The sequence below is a fragment of the Mchenga conophoros genome, linkage group LG4 (assembly GCF_057382185.1).
Source record: "Mchenga conophoros isolate Kocher_MC1m ecotype Shallow Benthic linkage group LG4, M_conophoros_male_GT1.1, whole genome shotgun sequence".
NCBI classification, from domain to species: Eukaryota; Metazoa; Chordata; class Actinopteri; order Cichliformes; family Cichlidae; genus Mchenga; species Mchenga conophoros.
The window spans coordinates 15,954,345-15,975,115 of NC_140529.1; the positions used below are offsets into that span (position 1 = coordinate 15,954,345).

General features: G+C 40.2%; 1 protein-coding gene across 2 annotated transcripts; it reads left to right on the forward strand.

Annotated features, from left to right (window-relative positions):
• baiap2l2a (BAR/IMD domain containing adaptor protein 2 like 2a) lies at positions 1-20,378 on the forward strand. 2 transcript variants are annotated; one of them, XM_085270642.1, is made up of 14 exons: positions 1-194; positions 571-646; positions 1,726-1,812; positions 4,554-4,615; positions 4,734-4,805; positions 5,410-5,487; positions 5,598-5,741; positions 9,626-9,724; positions 12,726-12,792; positions 14,006-14,219; positions 16,228-16,293; positions 17,868-18,063; positions 19,169-19,209; positions 19,584-20,378. In XM_085270642.1, the coding sequence occupies exons 1-14, from the start codon at positions 141-143 to the stop codon at positions 19,663-19,665; spliced, it is 1,338 nt and encodes a 445-aa protein (XP_085126768.1). In that variant the 5' UTR covers positions 1-140; the 3' UTR covers positions 19,666-20,378. The 2 variants fall into 2 exon arrangements, with proteins under 2 accessions (XP_085126768.1, XP_085126769.1); XM_085270643.1 differs by having other exon boundaries at positions 17,871-18,063.
• Positions 20,379-20,771: the final 393 nt, after the last annotated feature.

The window sequence follows — 20,771 nt, forward strand, 5'->3', positions numbered from 1 at the left end:
CTGAGCTGCCCTCGCTCTTCAGCTCCACACCCAATCTAACTCTCATTTCTTTCAGAGGTTGTGGGACTTTTTCAGAGAGATTTAAGGCCTGCAGACCTTCTCTGGATTCAATTCACAGTTGCACTATTCTGGATATAAACATGTCGGGAATGAATAGTGATCAGCTGCATCGCTCCACCTTGGGGATTTACTCGGTAAGAAACAGATACTTTGTGTGGGCCGCGCACTTGCATTAAACAAACTTGATTTCCTCTTGAGAGATTCTTTGGGGAACTGGGGCAAATTTTGTAACATGGAAACATTTCGTGGCTACTGAGGTGGAAAACGTGATGCCATTTTCGAATTCAACGAGCATTCGCTTTCAATTGATAGCAGCAGAGATTTGAATCTTGTGTTGCAGAGGCTCCAGTGTTGAGAGAGAGAGCGGGTGTGCTCATAAATATAAATTGAGTTCAAGATTAATTGTATTGATTCCTCTTTAAGTGGGTTTGTTACATTTTTCTGGCTATCAATACTCAAAAGAAGCTGTGGTAATTGTGCATATGTGTGTGTGTGTGCTTTTGTAAACAGAGCTTGATTAATGAGTTCAACCCAGGCCTACAGAAACTGGTTTCACTGGGGAACAGTTACATCCAAGCCTTCAAGAGTAAGTATTGAAAGAAAAGAACAAATGTATGGAAGCAAAAACAAAGAAAAAATCTGCTGCTAATTTTTTTAAATGTTATTTTGGGGAAAAATCACAAAACTATCTTTATAACTGCCATAAACTGCAGTTTGGGAGCTGCCAGGTATCTATATGAGTGCAACTCCAAAGTTCATATGCTTTGGGAATATCCTGGTGCTATTACAGCCTTAGTTATGGGTCTGTAACCAACCAACGTTGTTATGACTACATTATCAGCAGACAAACACGCTTCCACCACTATATTTGATGTGGACATAATGGAACAATGACGCTTTTGTTCAATATAGAACTATTGGATTCTTTTTAGGTGTAGCTCTATATGTTTTCTATAAGTCTTGTAAGAAAGGGAAGAGCTGATTGCAGAGCCAGGATTAAACTCTGTCTTTCAGCTACCTACATCATATTCATCACTCATCCCACTGCTGGTGCATTAATGTGAAGATCTTTAAAATGATGAAATGTAAATGATATTCATTATATTAAGTTAAATGTGTTTGTGTAGACAGCACAATTATTGTATCAAGAATTAATCAGTAATAGCAGTGGTGCATCAACAGTCCTGCAGACATAAGAACTAGATTAAGATGTGTCTCTTTGTCAGCCGCAAAGGGGGGCTGTAAACTTCTTGTGTGTGTTCAGGGCGGAGCCTGAAACTTATAACATGTCACTGAGCTCTTACCAAGACCAGGAAGTGACAAAATTAGAACTTGTTAATTTTACTGTCCCAGCGTCACTTTATAAAATGCAGACTGACAGTAATAAAGCACAATCAGTAATGTTTCACTCTTGAAATGAGCCAGTCTCACACTCTCAGACTGTTTTGCATACTTTTGTTCAACCACTCATTTGGTACATTACAGGCAGAGGACCTGGGTATATAAACGTTACATTTGAATACAAATAGGGCTGATAATTTTCCATATTCTTATATTTAGCATCTGCTTTTGAAGTGCCATATCTGGAAAATGAACTGTGCTAAAGAAAACCATCAAACGACTGTGCTGTGTGTGTGTGTGTGTGTTTGTGTGTATGTGTTTCAGCTCTTGCTGCGACAAGTGACGCTTACTTCAGCGCACTTTCAAAGATTGGGGAGAGAGCTTTCCACACGGCATCATCACGCTCCATAGGTATGTGAGAATCCACAGCTGATGAGTGGAAACGCAAAGACGTTTTTGCACCTCACCAGGATATGAGCAGTTTGTCTGTGATGTATTCGTGGCCATTTATTAAACACATTAAAACATGAGGACCCCAGTTTTCCCCGAGGCAGCATTTTATTGCACTCATAATTGCTGTGCATGCGTAATGTGTGCTTGTGATTAGCATACCCTTTGATGTGTGTGTTAAACATAGTGTTTGAAATTATTGAAGGCACTGCATTTCACAGCATTTGCAACAGTCAGTGCACACAAGGACTAAAAGATTTCGCTTAGACTCACCTAATATTTGCATTGGGCTCAAATCAAGTGAAGAATGTGGCAGAACTTTAAACTTTAATTTCTAATTCATAACAGCTGGATGGATTCAAAGCTAAATTGATGTATGTTTCAGGGAGTTTTTATGTAAGTTAAGAATGTTGGCAGATGGGTGTCAGATGTCAGCGGGGGACATGAATAATAGATGAAGACAGGCTGCGGGCCGTGCTCCGTTCACTTAACTGCTTTATGTCAGCGGTATGACAGTTTAAACAGTTGGAGTTGAAGACCTTGTAGGAACTGGATCATTAGTCTACTCTTACTGTACACTGTACAATGATATAGTCTCCCTGCTGAATAAGTCGAACATTTCCAGAATGTACTGCAATGTTTCAGTAGGCTAGAAAATGATGATGGAACTGGGTTAGAGCTCTTATCAGTGTTTAGGTCCATCCCCTACCCTTCACTCCAATAAATCTTGACAGCAGGAGCTGACCTTTGAGGTTTCTCAGGAAGAAGTTGCGAAACTTTCAGGATGCTATTGCAATTACGCAGAGATTCATTAAAAAGGAAGTAGAGGTGTTGTAAGAAATCAATTCAGTATAGTAACAAGGAAGCTGTATAAAAATGTAAGTAACAGTCAAATCACTTACACTGGTCCTCAAGCCCAAGAGTCAAAAATGAAAGTTCACCAGCCATCCACACAAAGTGGTAAAGAACACTTTATAAAGCCACAAAGAGTAGAACACTAGGAAAACTGTAATATACACAACAGGGTTAGCAAGAAAATAACTTCCAGAGCTAGCAAACTACCTCATTTCAGATCATCATGTCATTTATCATTAGACAGAGATAACTAGAGTCAGCACAGAATGCAGTTTATAAATGATCTTTTTTTTTTTTTTTTTTTAAATAAATCATCTTAAATATTTAAGTTTTACAGGTTTTTGCTACATAGACATTGGCTATGGCTGTTAATACTACACCAATGTAATCACGTAATAGACAAATATTTAAATGAAAGAAAAGTTCATTTTTATTTTGTACCATAGCAATTTATACTTTTACCAGTCCTGTATGTGGCCCACAATGGAAAATGAGTTTGGCTTTCCTGTAATAAGGGATAAAAGCTATCTAAACCTACCTGGCCCAAAAACTGATGAAGACTGCCCAGCCATCAGTTTGTGACCTACAGCTCAAGCACTCGGGTTTACTCGGGTTATACTGGCCTGATATTGAAATTTGTTTGATTATCTGAGAAACAGTGTACAAATTATGAGAAAAACGAACAAGGAGGTAAATACTTTTCATTGTACTGTAGCTATGTACTTTTGGAGCAGTCCATCCATCCATCCATTTGCTTCCGCTTATCCTTTTCAGGGTCGCGGGGGGCGCTGGAGCCTATCCCAGCTGTCATAGGGCGAAAGGCGGGGTACACCCTGGACAGGTCGCCAGTCTGTCGCAGGGCTAACACATAGGGACAGACAACCATTCACACTCACATTCACTCGCACATTCACACCTAGTGGCAATTTGGATTATCCAATTAACCTATCCCCACAAGCTGCATGTCTTTGGACGGTGGGAGGAAGCCGGAGTACCCGGAGGGAACCCACGCAAACACGGGGAGAACATGCAAACGCCACACAGAAAGACCCCGGCCTGATGTTGGAGTTGAACTCAGGACCTTCTTGCTGTGCGGCAACAGTGCTAACCACCGTGCTGCCCTTTTGGAGCAGTCTCCTTTCATAAATACAGTTTCCTTATTGTTGTTCTGAATCACTGTTAGTACAGCCTTGAACACGTCTTTATGGATTCGCTTTGAAATAACTCTTACAGCATTTCTTTACCTGCTAATATAATGGTAGTTCCATAATTGTTAACAGTGAAAGGTGGGCCTCTGATGCTGCCAACATTTATAGTTTCAGGGTTGGCTTACTCCTTCACGAGTCTTTATTCGGCTTTACTCTAGGCTGTATTCACAAGTGGAAATTGTCCAAAATACTGTCAAAGCCATTATGTTGGTTTCTCTCCATCAGCTGTGCAACACTTTGGTCAACATCTGCTTTATTTTTAATGGACTAAGAAATACAGTTCCTTAATTTGGCTAGAGTTATCGTGTTGTTACATGCACCTACATAGAGAAACATAATCTGGGTTAATAAAACAATAAAAAATTAGGCTGGAGCAACACAAAGCTGAAATCAGCCACTTGTGTAATAGTGAGTTGTGAGATCATTCAGTATCTGTGACACAAAAAGGACTTTAGAGTCATGATGGTCTGATCTTATATTAGCAACAACAGAACATGTTTTACCTGCTTATCATTACTGATAAATCTGGTTTTGAATCTGTTGATACCTGATGAGTTTGGAAGTCAAAATGCACATTATATAATTTCATGTTTTTGTTCTGTAAAGATATTATATATTTATAATCCACTCATCTTTCAGGAGATGTCCTGATTCAGGTTTCTGAGAGCCAGCGAAGACTCACCTTAGAACTGGAGGGATTAGTAAGTTACATATTAGTAGACACTCATTGCTCATCATGGTGTTTGACTACGATATAATGAATATGTTCCTGGTTTTCCATGTTTTTAGGGTAACTTTATTTTCTTTGTCTCTTCTCAGTTCCGCTGGTTCAGTTTGGAGGTTCTTGACTCCATGGAAAAAAATGTCAGATTAGACAGAGATTACTTATTGGTGAGTAAGAACAAAACAGAAGGGACTGTAAGAGTATGACAGGATAGGGTAAACTGAACCTCTTATGCTTTCCCTCTTATATATGCTTACAATGGTGCTCATGCTAAACGTGGCCAAAGCTAAAAATAATGAGGTCAGTGTATGTCAAAGTGACCCAGAAGACTTCAAACTGCTCTAACAGCTCAGATTATCTTCTCTTGGATCTGTCTGATGTCAGAGGTCTGGCTGTGAACGGCGCCCAACACACCTGCTGTTCAAACCTTCTGTTTGCAATTGGCAGCCAGTCAGAAGAACGCTGGTTTCAAGCCAGGGTGGCCTAAAAAGGCAACAAACTAAACCAGCTTGTTTCACATAAAGGATGGACTGAGTGGCAGGGCTGTAACCTAGTATTTTTATTTATTTTTTTAAAAAAGGCTTATTTTGAACTGTGAATCATACAAAGTTACTCTAGTAGAGTCCAAAAAAAATTAAATAAAATAAAAAATCAAGCTGGAAATTAATATAACTTGAAAATTGTAGCTTCTACAAATAGATTTTCAACTTAATGTAAATACCTGAGCGTTTGAGATGGTTTTACACAGGTGTGATATGCATTCTCATACAGGGCAGCAGGGAAACGTATGAAATGCAACTCCGCAGCCAGGCAGCAGCTCTGGAGAGACTGAACAGGAGACCCAGCCAGGTTTGTGCGTTTCTCTCCTGTACTCTTTCAGTACACTGGAGAGAAATTCAGCACTGCTGTTTGTGTATGTGTCCTTGTACAGTTTTCTGTATCCATGTTCTGTCAATTAGGCGTATCCTCAGGGTGGTAGTGAGTATGTGGACTTCCTCAGGGAGAGCCATAACCAGGCTCTGCAGGAGGAAGAGAGAAGATACCGCTTCCTGGCAGAAAAGCACTGTGGCCTGATAGAGTCCTTCACCAAACTCATGAATAAGGTATACAACTTACTTCAAACAGCATTTGTAAGTTTAATATTTATAGCTCACTTTGGCTTACTAACTGGAGATGCTTCGCAGATGAAGTTTACTAATGAATGTCAGAGAAACATAAGATAAGATATAAGATATAATTCCCCAGAGTGAGGTCATCCTGTTTTATAACCATTTGTCAGACTTTTAAAGTTCAAGAGCAGGTTTGCTTCCTACAGCAAGCCTGGTTGCAGGTTGTGTCTTTGAACTCTGGACTCACTTTTATGATATTTGTTTCACTTTTTATGATACCGCTCTACCAACATTTCATGTTAGTTGTTCCTGTTGAGCAGATGTTGGTTGAACCGTATGCTACAACAGGAATAGATAAATAGCTACTACTGTACAAAACAGACCCTTGCAACATATTAAATATGACCTCATAACAACTAATCTTACCGTCATGTGAGAATAAGCAAGTAAGATGTGGCCACTCTGCTGTATGCCTTTATGATCAGCAGTTTGAAAGCTGCTCAAAGAGATGCTAAAATGCAGTAGATGAATAACAGAGAAAGAATCTGAGGAAAGATGCTCATGAATGATCGAAATCATGAAAGTCAGATTAAATCAGCAGATGTAATGAAGCCGGAGCTCAAAAGAGACACAGTTACTATTTAACCACAGATTATCTCATGCAATTTAATAATAGATTTGACATGACAGGAGCACAGTTATAGTTACTATTATTGCCAGGGAAAGGATCAATTACTCCCCCTGACATACTGGAGGAGACTAGTGAGAGAGGAGAGAGAGGAGCAAAGGAGAAGAAGCAAAGAGGAAAAAACACAAGGGGAGGGGAGCATAAAATCCACCAAAGCAGCTTAAACATGATGTGAACAAGGAGGCCCGTGGGTTTAGTGGCACCAGGGTGCTGGCAGGGGATCCTTCAGGTCCTATGAGGGTTTGGGCCATGTGGAACAGGCTCATTGCAGCTGATCAGATTTTGATCTGGAAAGTTTGTTGTTTGGATCACTTGATACCTTCCAGTAGTCCATTTTGTTCAGGAAGGTTCCTAACTGAGTGAAGTGATGCGTAAGTGTCTGTGCGGCAGACATAATAAGAAATGTTCCAATTCTCCTGGTCCCTAAGAAATAAGCTCCACTACTTCCTTTATTATCCTCTTTAGCACAGAAAACACTGGGACCATCCTTTATGAAAGGAGAGGAGTAAACACCATCCCATAAGTGACAGCATATCATGTAAATGTGAATTATAATTGTGTTTCCCATTTCAAGCCTTAACCTGCTGAGCAATGTTGAAGTTTCAACAACAGTTAAATGCACAGTTGAACTCTGAACATAACACTGCTGTAAAAAATAATCTTCTTCTCATCCCGTTGTTGCCTTACACAACATTGATCTATATCAACTTTCTAAATCAAGATTATGAGCTATATTAATTGAAGTGCGTTCAAGCGTCCGTAGAATTTAGTTTGGTTTAAATGATGCTGTCTTTGTTGTCTCGCAGTACTAACCAGCATTCTACCAAGAGCAGCCCCAGACCCAATGAGGAAGCATGAGAGAGAGTTATCTGGGCCTACTAACCAAAATATTACAGTGCATAGGCGCGTGTATAGTTTCCACTCTCAGAAACCAGTGAGGCAGGTCAGATCAGTGGAGGAGTCTGAAGGATATGAGGGATAACTCTTCTGTTAGAAACCTCTTGGCACTGGGTTTGAAGTCTTGAGGACTGAGACTGAGGCGGAGAGCTGGATTTATCCAGAGGAGAGCTGCAATATTACAAACTATTACACTGTATAAAACTGAAATCTGTGTGGAACAGCTGACCTATAGGATGTGTAGAAGAATGACAAATGTTATTTACCATCAGAATTTGAGCTGCCCTGTGTTAACGAAGGTAACATTCTGAGTATTCATCTAACATAGTGACATAATCTCATTATTAGCTGCAAAAAGCTTTTGACAAACATTTCAATTTTACTCATTAAAGACTGGAGAGAAATCACTCCCTGTGTGCGCACTGCTGAGAAACAGCTCTGTCAAGTTAATTTCTGATCTGCTGTGTTACAATACCAGCATTACTGACAAGCAGAAATAAGCCTCTAATTACTCAGGGTGAATTATGAGTCAAGAGTTTTAGGACAGAACAAACTTTTGAGCCATCCATCCATACCAATAACACACTTTGTCTGATAAAATTTACCCCTCTTGTTCGATATAAAGACGCGAGAAGCAACTATGACAACCACGACAGGCATTAGGCTTTGTGGTAGATTTTGTGCAATTTACAATAAATAACACACAACAAATGTGAGTAAATCACGTTTGCAAATACGTGTGTCATAATATACGTCACAGATACATCATACATACGTCACAGGCCAGCTGCCAAAAAACTCAAAAAAACAACAAAAACCAAAAATATCCACGATGTTCACAAAACTGTTAGTAAATCCAAAAGCTTTTTGTGTGAGAAGGCTTTGGGCTGCCATATAATCTTTGTAAATCTGGCCCTATATGCTCTCTCTTTAAAGTTCCAACCTTTTTGATGAAGTGTTAGTTTTCACGTCATTCTCATTTTGAAGCTTTAGGCTAAGAACAAGTTGTGGTGAAGTAAGACGTGCGTTCTGTAGTTCATATTCTGCACACTGTTGATTCAACACAGTGACCTCACATCATTTTAGGAGACAAGGGTCGTTTGGATGCTCAGCAAACTGCTCTTCTCATGTCCTGCTTCCATACGAATTCTCCTACACACCGCTTGTCATTGACCACAGTAAAAATGTCATCGAGGTCAAGGACAAGTGGTTAGAAAAGGAGATAGGAGGTACTTTTGCAACATACCCTCTTGGGCTCCTTTTTCTGTTCCTTGTGCCTGTGCACCTTACATGGTAGGCGTGGTGGAGTTTCCTGTTGGGGTGTACTATGTCTGCAACATAGCTTGCATATAAAGCACAGATGTAGCGAAGGTGGACCTTTGTCTTGAAGCTTTAAGTCAAACATTTCGGGCATCACCAACTTGGTTTTTAGAAAATGCAGACACTGCACAGCTATTCAGTAGCAACTAACCCAGGGGTCCCCAATCCCAGTCCACGAGGGCCGGTGTCCCTGCAGGTTTTAAATATCACCCTGGGTCAACACAGCTGAATCACATGATTAGTTCATTCCCAGGCCTCTGGAGAACTTCAAGACATGTTGAGAAGGTAATTTATCAATTTAAATCAGCTGTGATGGATCAAGGACACATCTAAAACCTGCAGGGACACCGGCCCTCATGGACTGGGATTGGGGACCCCTGAACTAACAAATCACAGGGAATTCCCAAAAGCATTCCTGGCATTAATATCTATTTTACCAAAAATGGGGCCATGATTTACAAAATAAATATCAAGTTGTAGTAAATAAGATGTGAAATTAAATATTGAGTTCAGAGACTCAAAAGTTTTTGCTGAGTTCATAATCAGAAGTTGGGATTTTTGTTTTTTTGTTTTGTTTGTCGCTTATGCTCAAAAAGTTGGCCCCATCTGGCAGTTATTGCCTAATCGCATAAACTTTTTTCACAAACTTTTAATGCCACAGCTTTAACCTTTCCAGATGAAACAGATTTTGGTCTTGTAAACAGAAAGGCATGCTGGTGGCATATTTGTAAGGCAAGACTAATAAAACTACGTTGATTTAAACCTACATTTTGTTTTTTCAAAAGTTGTACGAATGGTATGTGTAATAGCATCACTCTGAAGACTGTGTTCAGTTTCCTCTTTTTGGCCAAATGAGTATTAAAATAAGCTGCTCTGACCTAAGCTTGCAACTGTGTTAATCCTCACTTACTAATGGGGAAAAATATTTATCTGCATGTGTGTGTGTGTGTGTGTTGATGATGATGTGTTGCAGAACGGGGTTACTCTCCAGCAGAAAGCTGCTGCCTGGACAGAAGAGGTTGATGCCACCAGACAACCGGAGGCCCACAGACCTTCAACTTTGGACAACATTGTGAGTTCAGAAGAAAGTGTGTCTATATCAGTGACTCACCCTAGCAACTGAATTATTTATGCAAGGTTTGGGGCCACAGTGACATATGAAACTTCCACAACTCCAAAAATATGCAGCTGTGTGGGGTATAATCCTGTCTTTGGGGTGGAAAACTGAGTGAATCTCTTTAAAGTCTATTTTGGGAAATTTAAAATTGAAAACCGCTTGAAAGTTTAAAAATTGCATTGTTGAGTAGAACTGAATTCATGAGCCACATATTAGATAAGAAATCCAATTGCGATACAACTGAGTTATCTCCACTGAGAAATGCATAACATCAGACCCAAGGCACGCCATTGTGGGGGAAAGCACAACATTTTTGTTACCAGAGTGCCCTCTGGTGGTTAGCATTGATTGATTTGAAATCTTCAAAATGAATCACACTTGGTGCATGAAACACAATTACAGAAAACCTTTAGAGGAGGGATAAAGTTATAAATTGAAGAATGCGGCACACATTTTTAAAGCTATCTGAATCTGAACCCTGTGTAGCATTCAAATATGTGCACATTTTTCTGTCTCTGAGTTCGGTAAAGTGATTTATTACCACCAAAGATAATTGCACAAATCAAAACCATATTGTTGTTTGTAATAACAGCTGCAATTACTATTGAAGTAAAGACCAAAGATGTCCCTGAGATAAACCCTGCTGGTCTGTTCCTCATTGGAAGGCGACATGCCAGTGAACCACCATATCCCACATATGCTTTCATAATAACAATCAGAGGATTAGCATTGATCCAGTGTTTGTTTTGGTCTGATGAGGGATTTATCCCAGTGTATCACAGAGAAAAGCCTGTGAGTCAGGTTTGACAAATTAAAAGGGAAAAAAAAAGCATCTATGTGTATACTGACTTCAGAGCCACACTGTTCCCTCCATGTTTCTAAGATAAGTTGACTGGCTGCTGGCTGTAGTGTGCAATAAATCTTTTCATCTAACAGTCAGTGAGTAAAAGTGGAACTATTCCTTTAAGCTCAAATGAATCGCTGTTTCCTGGCCCGCTGGTGCAAACTAATCTGCCACAGCTGCTATCACAAGTAAACTACCTTCACAAGAAATAGTGAACACTCAACAACTGTAATTTCAAAAATGCCACAATGTCTGTCCTGGTCCTGGTCGTTGTGTCCTTGGGCAAGACACTTTGCCCTACTTGCCTACTGGTGTTGGCCAGAGGGGCCGATGGCGCAATATGGCAGCCTCGCTTCTGTCAGTCTGCCCCAGGGCAGCTGTGGCTACAACTGTAGCTTGCCTCCACCAGTGAGTGAATGAATAGTGGTATTGTAAAGCGCTTTGGGTGCCTTGAGAAGCGCTATATAAATCCAATCCATTATTTTTATTATTATTATAAAACAGAAATGCTATGATACTTAATTGGTTTTTTTATATCCAAAAAGAAACAAAACTGTAAAGTGTAAAATGCAAACAAAAACAGAATGCAATGATTTGTTAATCTCAGAAATTCATATTTTATTCAAAATAGAACAGAATACACATAGAAAATTTATCTCATCTTGTCAGTGCGCCCCAGGGTGGCTGTGGCTACAATGTAGCTTGCCATCACCAGTGTGTGAATGTGTGTGTGAATGGGTGGATGACTGGATATGTAAAGCGCTTTGGGGTCCTTAGGGACTAGTAAAGCGTTATATAAATACAGGCCATTTACCATTTACCATTTTAACAACAAGCAATACGTCTGGGATGGGTCGACAAAAAGCTAGAAAATGAAGTTGTACTGCGAGAAAACATCTGCAGGAACATTTTTCAGCCGATTAAGTCAACTGGCAACAGGTCAGTCACATGACTGGATATAAGAAAAACAGCATCTTATAGGGGCAGAGGTTTACCATTCTAAAAAAAAATAAATCAGTGAATTAAAAAAAATATCTGAAAATTGTGGGATAATTTCAGAATAATGTTTTTTTATTCTCTAAAGATTCTGAGAATCTGTGGGTATTTGTGTTCAAGGGTTCCCAGATTTTTACAGACTGTGGTTAAAAGAAAAGAGAAAGCTAAAGTGGTAAACTCGGCTTTGTCTCAACTTTTTTTGAGGCATGTTCCTGCAATCAAATTCAAAATCTTTTTCTAAAAAATGATGCAGTTTAATCTCGCCCTGTGTTCTATTGTGAATACAACACGGGCTTCCAAATCATAATTACATTTTACACAACCTCCCAAATCTTTTGGAACTGGGTTTGTAATAAAAAAGTCCAGTATGTACAAGTGATTGGAACAAAGAACATATCGAACAAAACAAGTAAAAAAGCTCCCACAGCAGCAGAAAAGAAACCAAAAAAGAAGCAAGACAGGGACATAATATTAATGAGAACCTAGGAGAACTTAAAAAAAAAAATTTTATAAAATGAACATGAACGATTCATTAAGACAGGTCAGTTATCATTTTAATTTTCGCTTTACTTCACATGGTAAAGTCTACATAAAACATCCAATTTTCAGCTCATTGCACGTGAAATGAACGGCTACCAGGCCTAAAATTTGTCATCTACATCCCCTCAAGCAATCAGATGCAAAAAATGCATCATACCTCAAATCCTGTCAGTCTATGTGGGCGATGTTTCCTCTTAGGAAAATTAGTCATCTACCAATCAGAGACACAAATGGCAGAGTATTCATTTTTTATTGTGGAAGGTCAGCGTAGACTGAAACGACCCCAATTATTGCTGTCAGTATAGTTTGATTTAGAGGATTCTCAAAAACCTTTGAGAGATTAGTGATTGGACATCAGATCTATAATTTCCTTCGGGATTAATAAAGTATTCTGATTCTGACATTAATAGAAATGTTGTTTGCACCTGAAATTCCAGCAGGCTTGAGCTTATTTAGTCCACTCTTAGTTTACTCTTTCCTACAAAAACAACAGCAGTACCTCATGTTTACACGAATAGTAAAATGACAACAGATTTGAATATAGTCTCAGTCTGTGCTTGTTATATGTTCATACAGGTGGGAATGAGGGAGGAGATCAGAAGGAGCAGAGACGAGATGCCCCTCGGCAAAATACCATCAAGAGGTGAGCAGCGGATTAATAAAGAACTACAATGCTTTAAAATAGACTTAACATCAGCTTTTTAGGTGTTCAAGTGATGCATTTATGATCCATAGTGCTCTTCTACTTTCTAGCTTTTATCTATGCCTAAGCACTTTTAACCTAAGATTCACTCACACTCCAAACAATGCATCAGGGAAAGCTCTGGGTTCAGTATCTTACCCACTTTGACACACATGGTAAATGGTCTGTATCTGTATAGCGCTTTACTTGGTCCTAAGGACCCCAAAGCACTTTACACTATACACAATCATCCACCCATTCACACACACATTCACACACACTGGTGATGGCAAGCTACAGTGTAGCCACAGCCACCCTGGGGCGCACTGACCGAGGGGAGGCTGCCGGACCCTGGTGCCACCGGGACCTCTGACCACCACCAGTAGGCAACGGGTGAAGTGTCTTGCCCAAGGACACAACGACCAAGACTGTCCAAGCCGGGGCTCGAACCGGCAACCTTCCGATTACAAGGCGAACTCCCAACTCTTGAGCCACGATCGCCCCACATGGTTGGAGAACCCACCGAAATTCTGATTATTAGACAACATGCTCTATTTCCTGAGCCACAGCCACCATGAAAAACCCATTTCAGTGATCTGATGTTTAGTTCCACTTAAAAATAAATGTGTTCCCGTCACGTTAATGCTTGTCTGTTAAATATTCACATCCCATCATGGCTATTCATCAGTGCTTATGATGCTTACAGCTACCAGATGTTTTTATCAATTTTTTTCTCTAACTGTTTATTGCCCTCTTAATAACGTTGCACATCGTGCACGTTCATGGCTCCTCATTTGTACTTTCAGTTGAAAAAAGGCTAATTATTTGGTTGCTTAGAGTAAAAATAGACGGAGTAATGATTTATCAAAATAGAACATAAACAACAGTAGCGAAATAATGTAGGTTGTAACCAGTGTTCACTGGTGGGGAAAATAACATCAGCTTATTCAGTATAATTCAATGAATTACCCCGCTGCTAAAACAAAAGCATTGCGCCTGGAGTAAGACTCTTAATAATCTCCTAACCCTCTGAGTTACACACACACAAAAAAAATCTAATCATTAATATTCTTTAATTAATAATTTCACCAGAGATTCTTCTTTGCCAAGAAAGTTTATCAGCTTAACAAACTGTTCTCTTCGTACCTTCGTGTTTCATTTGTCATTCCTCCAGCCCCGTCTCCACAGGGAAGCGTTTTTCGCTTCGGAGCAGACTCAGCAGGAGGTGGTGGTGGTGGTGGAGGACGAGTCATGAAGGCCCGGGTGGCCCACCAGCCTGTTGGCTCCAACCCCACCTTGCTGTCCTTCAATAGGGGACAGATAATTAATGTGCTGGTCCAACAGCCCAGGAACGGCTGGCTGTTTGGACGTGCCGACAACAGCCCACGGTAAAAAAAAATCGTAGTTTGTGACTGCGTGGAGACTGCATGTGTGGATGTGCAAAGTGTCCGTTCCTGTCATTTGCTTGCAGATGACATAGGCCAGTTTAATAAGAAAAAAGTAATAATTTTAGCATAGTACAAAATGAATGGGGTTATTTGTAGACATAGAGATAGTGCCTCATAAGCCCTTCTAGCCCATTTAGAAATAAGCAAAAGCAAACTCCAAACACACGTTAAATCTTAATTTGTTTGCATAGCTCTGCTACATATAACTACTTACTCATCAAGATTGTCTGTAAACTACCTAGAAATCTTTTATCAGAACACACAGTGTATATATTTTGCTGTTCTACTGCTTTTTGTTATGTAAGTTCAACAAATTTGGATAGTTCTACATTCTGCGTGTTGAGAAAATGTGTAGTCCTTAGAATTCGTGCAAGCAGTAGTTGTTAAAGTTAAGAAGGGTCGTATGTCTGTGAAGGTTCTCAGTCATCCAGGTCATCGTAGTCAAAGGAGCTTGCAAAGAAAAGCGTCTGGACTTCTATAAGTTTCTTGAAGACGTTTCACCTCTCATCCGAGAAGCTTCTTCAGTTCTAAGGTCAAATGGTGGAGAGTCCCAGATATAAACCTAGTGGGAGTTTCCCCCCACAGAGGGACAAAAGGACCCCCTGATGATCCTCTAATCGCCTGAGCCAAGGTGTGAAACTGGGCGTGGGTCCCAATCAGCCAGAGTTTCGGGTATGTTCATGTGAAACCTGGCCCCACCTTATCGTGCGAATTCCTGAGATCAGATGGCCCAGGATGTGAGTGGGCGTTAAGGCGTCTGGGAAGGGAACTCAAAACTGGATTATAGATGGCAGAGAGTTTGTGTCGTAAACCCCTGCCTCTGTTCAAAGATGGTCGTTCACAGTGGACATACCGGTAGATGGCTTCTTTCACTCCTCTTTCAAACCATCTGTCCTCTCTGTCCAAAATGTGAACGTTGGCATCCTCGAAAGAGTGACCTTTATCCTTAAGATGCAGATGGACTGCTGAGTCTTGTCCTGTGGAGGTGGCTCTTCTGTGTTGTGCCATGCGCTTGTGAAGTGGCTGTTTGGTCTCTCCAATGTAGAGGTCTGGGCATTCCTCGCTGCACTGTACAGCATACACCACATTGTTAAGTCTGTGTTTTGGCGTTTTGTCTTTCGGGTGAACCAGTTTTTGTCTGAGCGTGTTTCTGAGTCTGAAATGCACTGGGATGTCATGCTTGGAGAAAACTCTCCTGAGTTTCTCAGATACACCGGCTACATAGGGGATGACAATGTTGTTGCGTCTGTCCTTCTTATCCTCCCTCGCTGGTGTCTGGTCTTCTTTTCTGTGCCTCTTTGCTGACTTTAAGAACGCAAAGAGGCGTTCTTAATAAGGTGGGGCCAGGTTTCACAATGAACATACCCGAAACTCTGGCTGATTGGGACCCACACCCAGTTTTACACCTTGGCTCAGGCGATTAGAGGATCATCAGGGGGTCCTTTTGTCCCTCTGTGGGGGGATACTCCCACTAGGTTTATATCTGGGACTCTCCACCATTTGACCTTAGAACTGAAGAAGCTTCTCGGATGAGAGGTGAAACGTCTTCAAGCAACTTATAGAAGTCCAGACGCTTTTCTTTGCAAGCTCCTTTGACTTAAGAAGGGTCGGTTTCACTATGCCAACATATGAATGAATAGAAAATACAGGAATAAAATATTAGACTAGAAGAAAGAAAGAAAAATGAAAAAAGTGCACTGAATGAAGCAAAGATAACAAAATTAAATATTTAGTCTGTACTTGAACACAGATGCTACCCAAAGGCAAAAGTTCCAACCTGACTGACTGGCATTAACCGCATTAACAGCTAGCATCGATAAAAACTACTAAAAGCATAACTCACTTGTACTAAAAGGCTCACAAGTCGTTACATGTTCCTATATGTGTATTTCTTTCACTTAACACGTAACAACTGTAGCTTTAACTTTCTGTCACCTTTTGATTTCAGTCAAGGATGGTTTCCAGCCTCATTTGTGGAAGCAGTGGACGATCCACCAGTGTCACCCACCCCCAGGTAATAAAGATCTCATTAAATTGACTGATCATCAGTGATCAACAGTTCTAGAGTTTTCTCTCCATTATGTTATATATAATCTGACACCACCAGCAGTCCTACAAAACAGCATGTAAAAATTACTCTAACTGGCAGAGAGCATGTGCATTATGGTAATAATGCCCAAGATTGAGTTGACTGATTTTGAAGTATTAATACTGCAGCTACTAGCATCTGCATTCTTTCAGCATGCTAGCTACACTAACAAGTTAACTCCTGCTGTCCAGACTCTGATACCCAGCCAACTTGCTTAAACTTCGAAGTAAACAACATGATTTGGGGCTAGTGGAAGTTACATTATTCAAGTGTCTCTCACTCCTACATTCAAGGTTATGCTAGCACTAATTAGCTATTTAGCATTATACAAAATCATACTTATTTGCTCCTTTCACCACTGTCTCCTTTTTTTGTCTCGTCTCCCTTGTTTTTCAGTCTCATTTCATTCCCAGAAGTATAATTCCTCTTCATGTGTGGGTGGTTTTAGTTGTTGTTAATAAGTTTGTTTAAACACAATCCTATTTGGTACTTGTAGCTGGAACGAATGAAGTTCTAGAAAGGTCTTGGGTCTGTTCCCCAGTGCCATTACAAACTTTGGCCCTGCTGTAGTTTAAAGTATATCAGCCCTTGTGGCAAGCGGTGCTTCTTATTGTCAAATGTCACGTCATGTTGCTATAATCGGTGGTTGTTACAGAAGTGTATTGGTATATCATGACAAAAACAACGTATTGCTCAGAATGGAGGATGCTTCGCGTTTATTGCTTTTCAGTCAGTATATCTTTCCTTTCTGTAATAGTAGCAGGTAATAATGGATTTAAACTAAACCTCATGCACAATGTTTGCCTTCAAACCTGATGCAGAAAACATGATGTAGTTGCCCCAAGGCTGTCCCTATTGTTTTTGGGGCCAACATATTTAAAAGAGGGTCAGTATGAAACTTCATGGTCTGAAATAATAGGTGAACTACTTAAAATATTTGGGTGACCTATTGCTGTGGGGAAATTCAGCAGGAGCTGCTAAAGTAAAACTTTTTCAGTTAGACACACAGTCTGTCACAGCTAAATGTGAACGTTATCAACTGCACCAAAGCTAGGCCCGTGCATCTCATGTGAAAACTCAATCCATCCATCCCTCGGCTAATAAGTAAGACCTGCTTTTGTGAATAAGAGAGAGAAAGGGATCAGGTGTTGGGTATAAAAACAGAGATGCTGTATTTCTGTGGTAGTCTCAAGAGCTTAAAAAAAGGCAACTGGACTTTTTAGTAGTTGTGTTTTATACTGCAGACTTTGGGTCAAGTTCCTTGATTTAAATGTGCTACAAGCTATAAATGAAGTATACGCAGCAGTCAACACAAAAATTATAAAGTCTGATAACTTATATAACACATTTCAGTGGGCTACATCCTGAACTTACAGGACAGAAACAAAGTATCGCTGAGATACCAATACCAGGTTTTATATCAATAGGACCTAAAAAGTCCAGGTGCTTTTAAAAAAAATTGTATTTCCAAACTAATTTTAATTTTTGTATAATTTCAGTAGAGCAACTCTCAGGAGCAACAGCAGCATGAACAGCCTGCCCGACCATCCAAGAGTCAGCAGTCAGAGTGGGGCCGCGCCCCCTCCTCCACCACCGCCGCCGCCACCGCAGTCACCATCTTTGAATAAACCACATTCGCAGTCTATGAATAAGGCACCACCTATGAATTCAAACATGTCTAATTCAGAAAATAAGGTATGACAGTCAGTTATTAATAACCAGCGAGGAGAATATCAGTCAATCCTCTGTCCTATCATCTATCATCTGCAGTCTTTGTAAAAGAGATTTACGCTACAACTAGTTATCTAATTCTTCCACTGTGAATTGTACATATCTAGTCGGGTGGTGTCATATTATACGCATGTGTAATTGCTGATAATTTATCAATGATTTCTTATTTGCCCGCTTGCAAAAATCAATCTTTCCCACAGTTATGTACATCCTTTTCCCATAAATATGTGGTTCATTTGGTCTTAACCCAAGTTGTAAACAGAAAGTTCTAACCACCAGCCCACAGATTATTAACGATAAAGATCATTCAAAAACCACACTGGGAAAAAGTGTGGGACTCAGCAAACATGTAAAACTGCATGTGAGTGCAAAGATAATGGAGAAAATTAAGATAGGCAAGTGAGATGGAACTTCTCATGGGGTGCGATATTTGCAGACCTTTGCTACAAATGTGGCATTTGCCCATCTGTCCAGCAGGGGCACTGTGGCCAGGTGCTGTTCTCAATGACACCCCATCCTTCTTTCTGGTGGATGCAGGGAGGAAGCTCGAGCTGCTGATGTGAGCCTGGAGTTTGTGTGCATGTGTGTGTGTGTGCTCCTCGTTTGCTCCTCTTTAGCACCCTGCCGTGATCTGAAAATAATTCCAGAAATGATCTTTTCACTTTGGTGCTACTGAGATCAGAAAGTGCTCTGAATAGCATTTGCGTTTTAGGAACATGCAGAAACAATTTGAGTGCCAGGAGCTTAAAGCATATTTTCAGATTGTTTTTGCTTGCTCTCAGTTGTTGTTGTTTTTACAGTCCATCACTACTGTAATAATGTAGTTTTGCACTTTGTGTCAACTGTGGACCCACTGCGAAATGCGTGTGGGGCAACCTGACACAGGTCATCAATCAGCCCCTTTGTGGGAGGACCAAGTGAAAAAGAAAGGGCGAGAGGGTCAAGAGCTCGATCTCGCTGAGCTCCCATTAGTGCATGTGTCTTTGTTTTGTGGTTTTGTAATGGTTCTCCCTATCTCATACAGTACCTTCTTCATCATGTTTTCTCTTTTTCCTTTTTTTTTCGACAGCGATCGCAAGTGAATGACTCCCGACCGCAGCTCTTCCCAAAGTAAGAATAATATAATTTCAAATTTGCTTTCAAATTGGAGGCAGGCTGTTAAAATGGAGTGCTTTTGCTTTCTCTTCTAAAAAAGCTAATGATATTTTCTTGAAGTGTATCATGAACCCGTACAATTGGAGAGCAACAGCTGAGGGCAGTGATTGAAATGGCACAGCACTGCTTCCATTAGAGTTTGAAGTGCATTCTAGTGCTGAAACCATTTTAGTTAGCAGCATTTGGAAAACCATGACTGTCCTTCTCATTTCAGGTTTTTGAGCTGATGTTTGTACAGTTTTCAAAATGTAATGCTCATTTCTCCGGTTATAACCTTCATACAACCCAACTTTTATTTTCCTCTGCCCTTATCTCCTTGTATATTGCAGGGGTACCAATCCGTTCGCCACGGTTAAGCTGAAGCCCACGTCCACCAATGACCGATCGGCTCCACGTTTATATCGAAGATGACATCGTGACCCTGAAATAAATGCTTTTATTAGGCTTAGCAGTTCGTTCTTGACCTTGGCAGTATATACTGTTAAATTCTGAGGTAAAATCGAGTCGTTTTTCCCCCCTTTGTCACACAAAATGGGACAAAGAAGAAACAAGTCTGAATAAGGACTTGAGGTGTGTATTTATGTCAGATCTTTTTAAACTTGCATTAAATGATTTGTAAAATAGTAAGAATGAATCACTGTAACACAAACCAGTGGGTGCATTGATCACAACGGGTCTTAAATCATCATTCCTCTCCTGTGATGTTTACGTCTTTCTGCCAAGAGATGACATGCGAACGCTTTTAACTTTGTCCTTTTTGGAAATAACTAATCGCTGTCTGTGACATGTATATAATGTACAGCTGATGTTAGGAATCAGAGCCAAGACTGTGTTAATGTAAAGTGTATCTTTCATTATGTAGGATAACTCAGGGAGGGTGCTCGATGCCATGCAGCTGCTTTAATTATCTTTTTTTTATGTTTTTATATTGCACCTTCACCATCTTCCTCCACATGTTCAACATGTGATATTAAGTCCATTGCTAAATATTAATTGTACTTCAAATGTACTTTAGAAAATGATGATATAACCGCAGGCACCTAATGTAATATTTTATAAAAATAGGATGATGTGCCTGAGATGGAATGTACTGAATAATGTAATGTATTAAAAGATAATGTAATACCACCTTAATAGCATCGCATTGTTACTTTACCAAGTGTGTTTTAGTCCCGACTTCATATCTGGCCTCTGCTCCTAGCATCAGTACCTCAGTGCAATTCACCACTTCTGTCTACTTCCTCCATCTGTCATTCTGAATAATCAGAGCGTTTTGCACATTTTAGGGCAAATGAGCATCTACTGCAGCCTGGTCACAGATGAACCCTTAATGGTTTTAAAAGTATTAACTCTCATCCTACAAAATCCACAGAGGCATACTTTTTGTCACGGGTACATATGAGCAGCCAAATCTAGTGTTTCAGATTTTTTCTGCATTCAGTACACACTCCAGGCCTTTACAATCCATAACATTAATAGAGTCACAGTACTGTGCAAAGGTCTTGAGCCACCTGTCT

What these genes read in the sequence shown, in the direction of transcription:
- baiap2l2a (XM_085270642.1), top strand. Translation starts at nt 141, where the DNA reads ATGTCGGGAATGAATAGTGATCAGCTGCATCGCTCCACCTTGGGGATT. An exon ending in TTACATCCAAGCCTTCAAGA is followed by an intron (nt 647 to 1,725) that starts GTAAGTATTGAA and finishes TATGTGTTTCAG; the next exon opens with CTCTTGCTGCGACAAGTGAC. An exon ending in TAGACAGAGATTACTTATTG is followed by an intron (nt 4,806 to 5,409) that starts GTGAGTAAGAAC and finishes ATTCTCATACAG; the next exon opens with GGCAGCAGGGAAACGTATGA.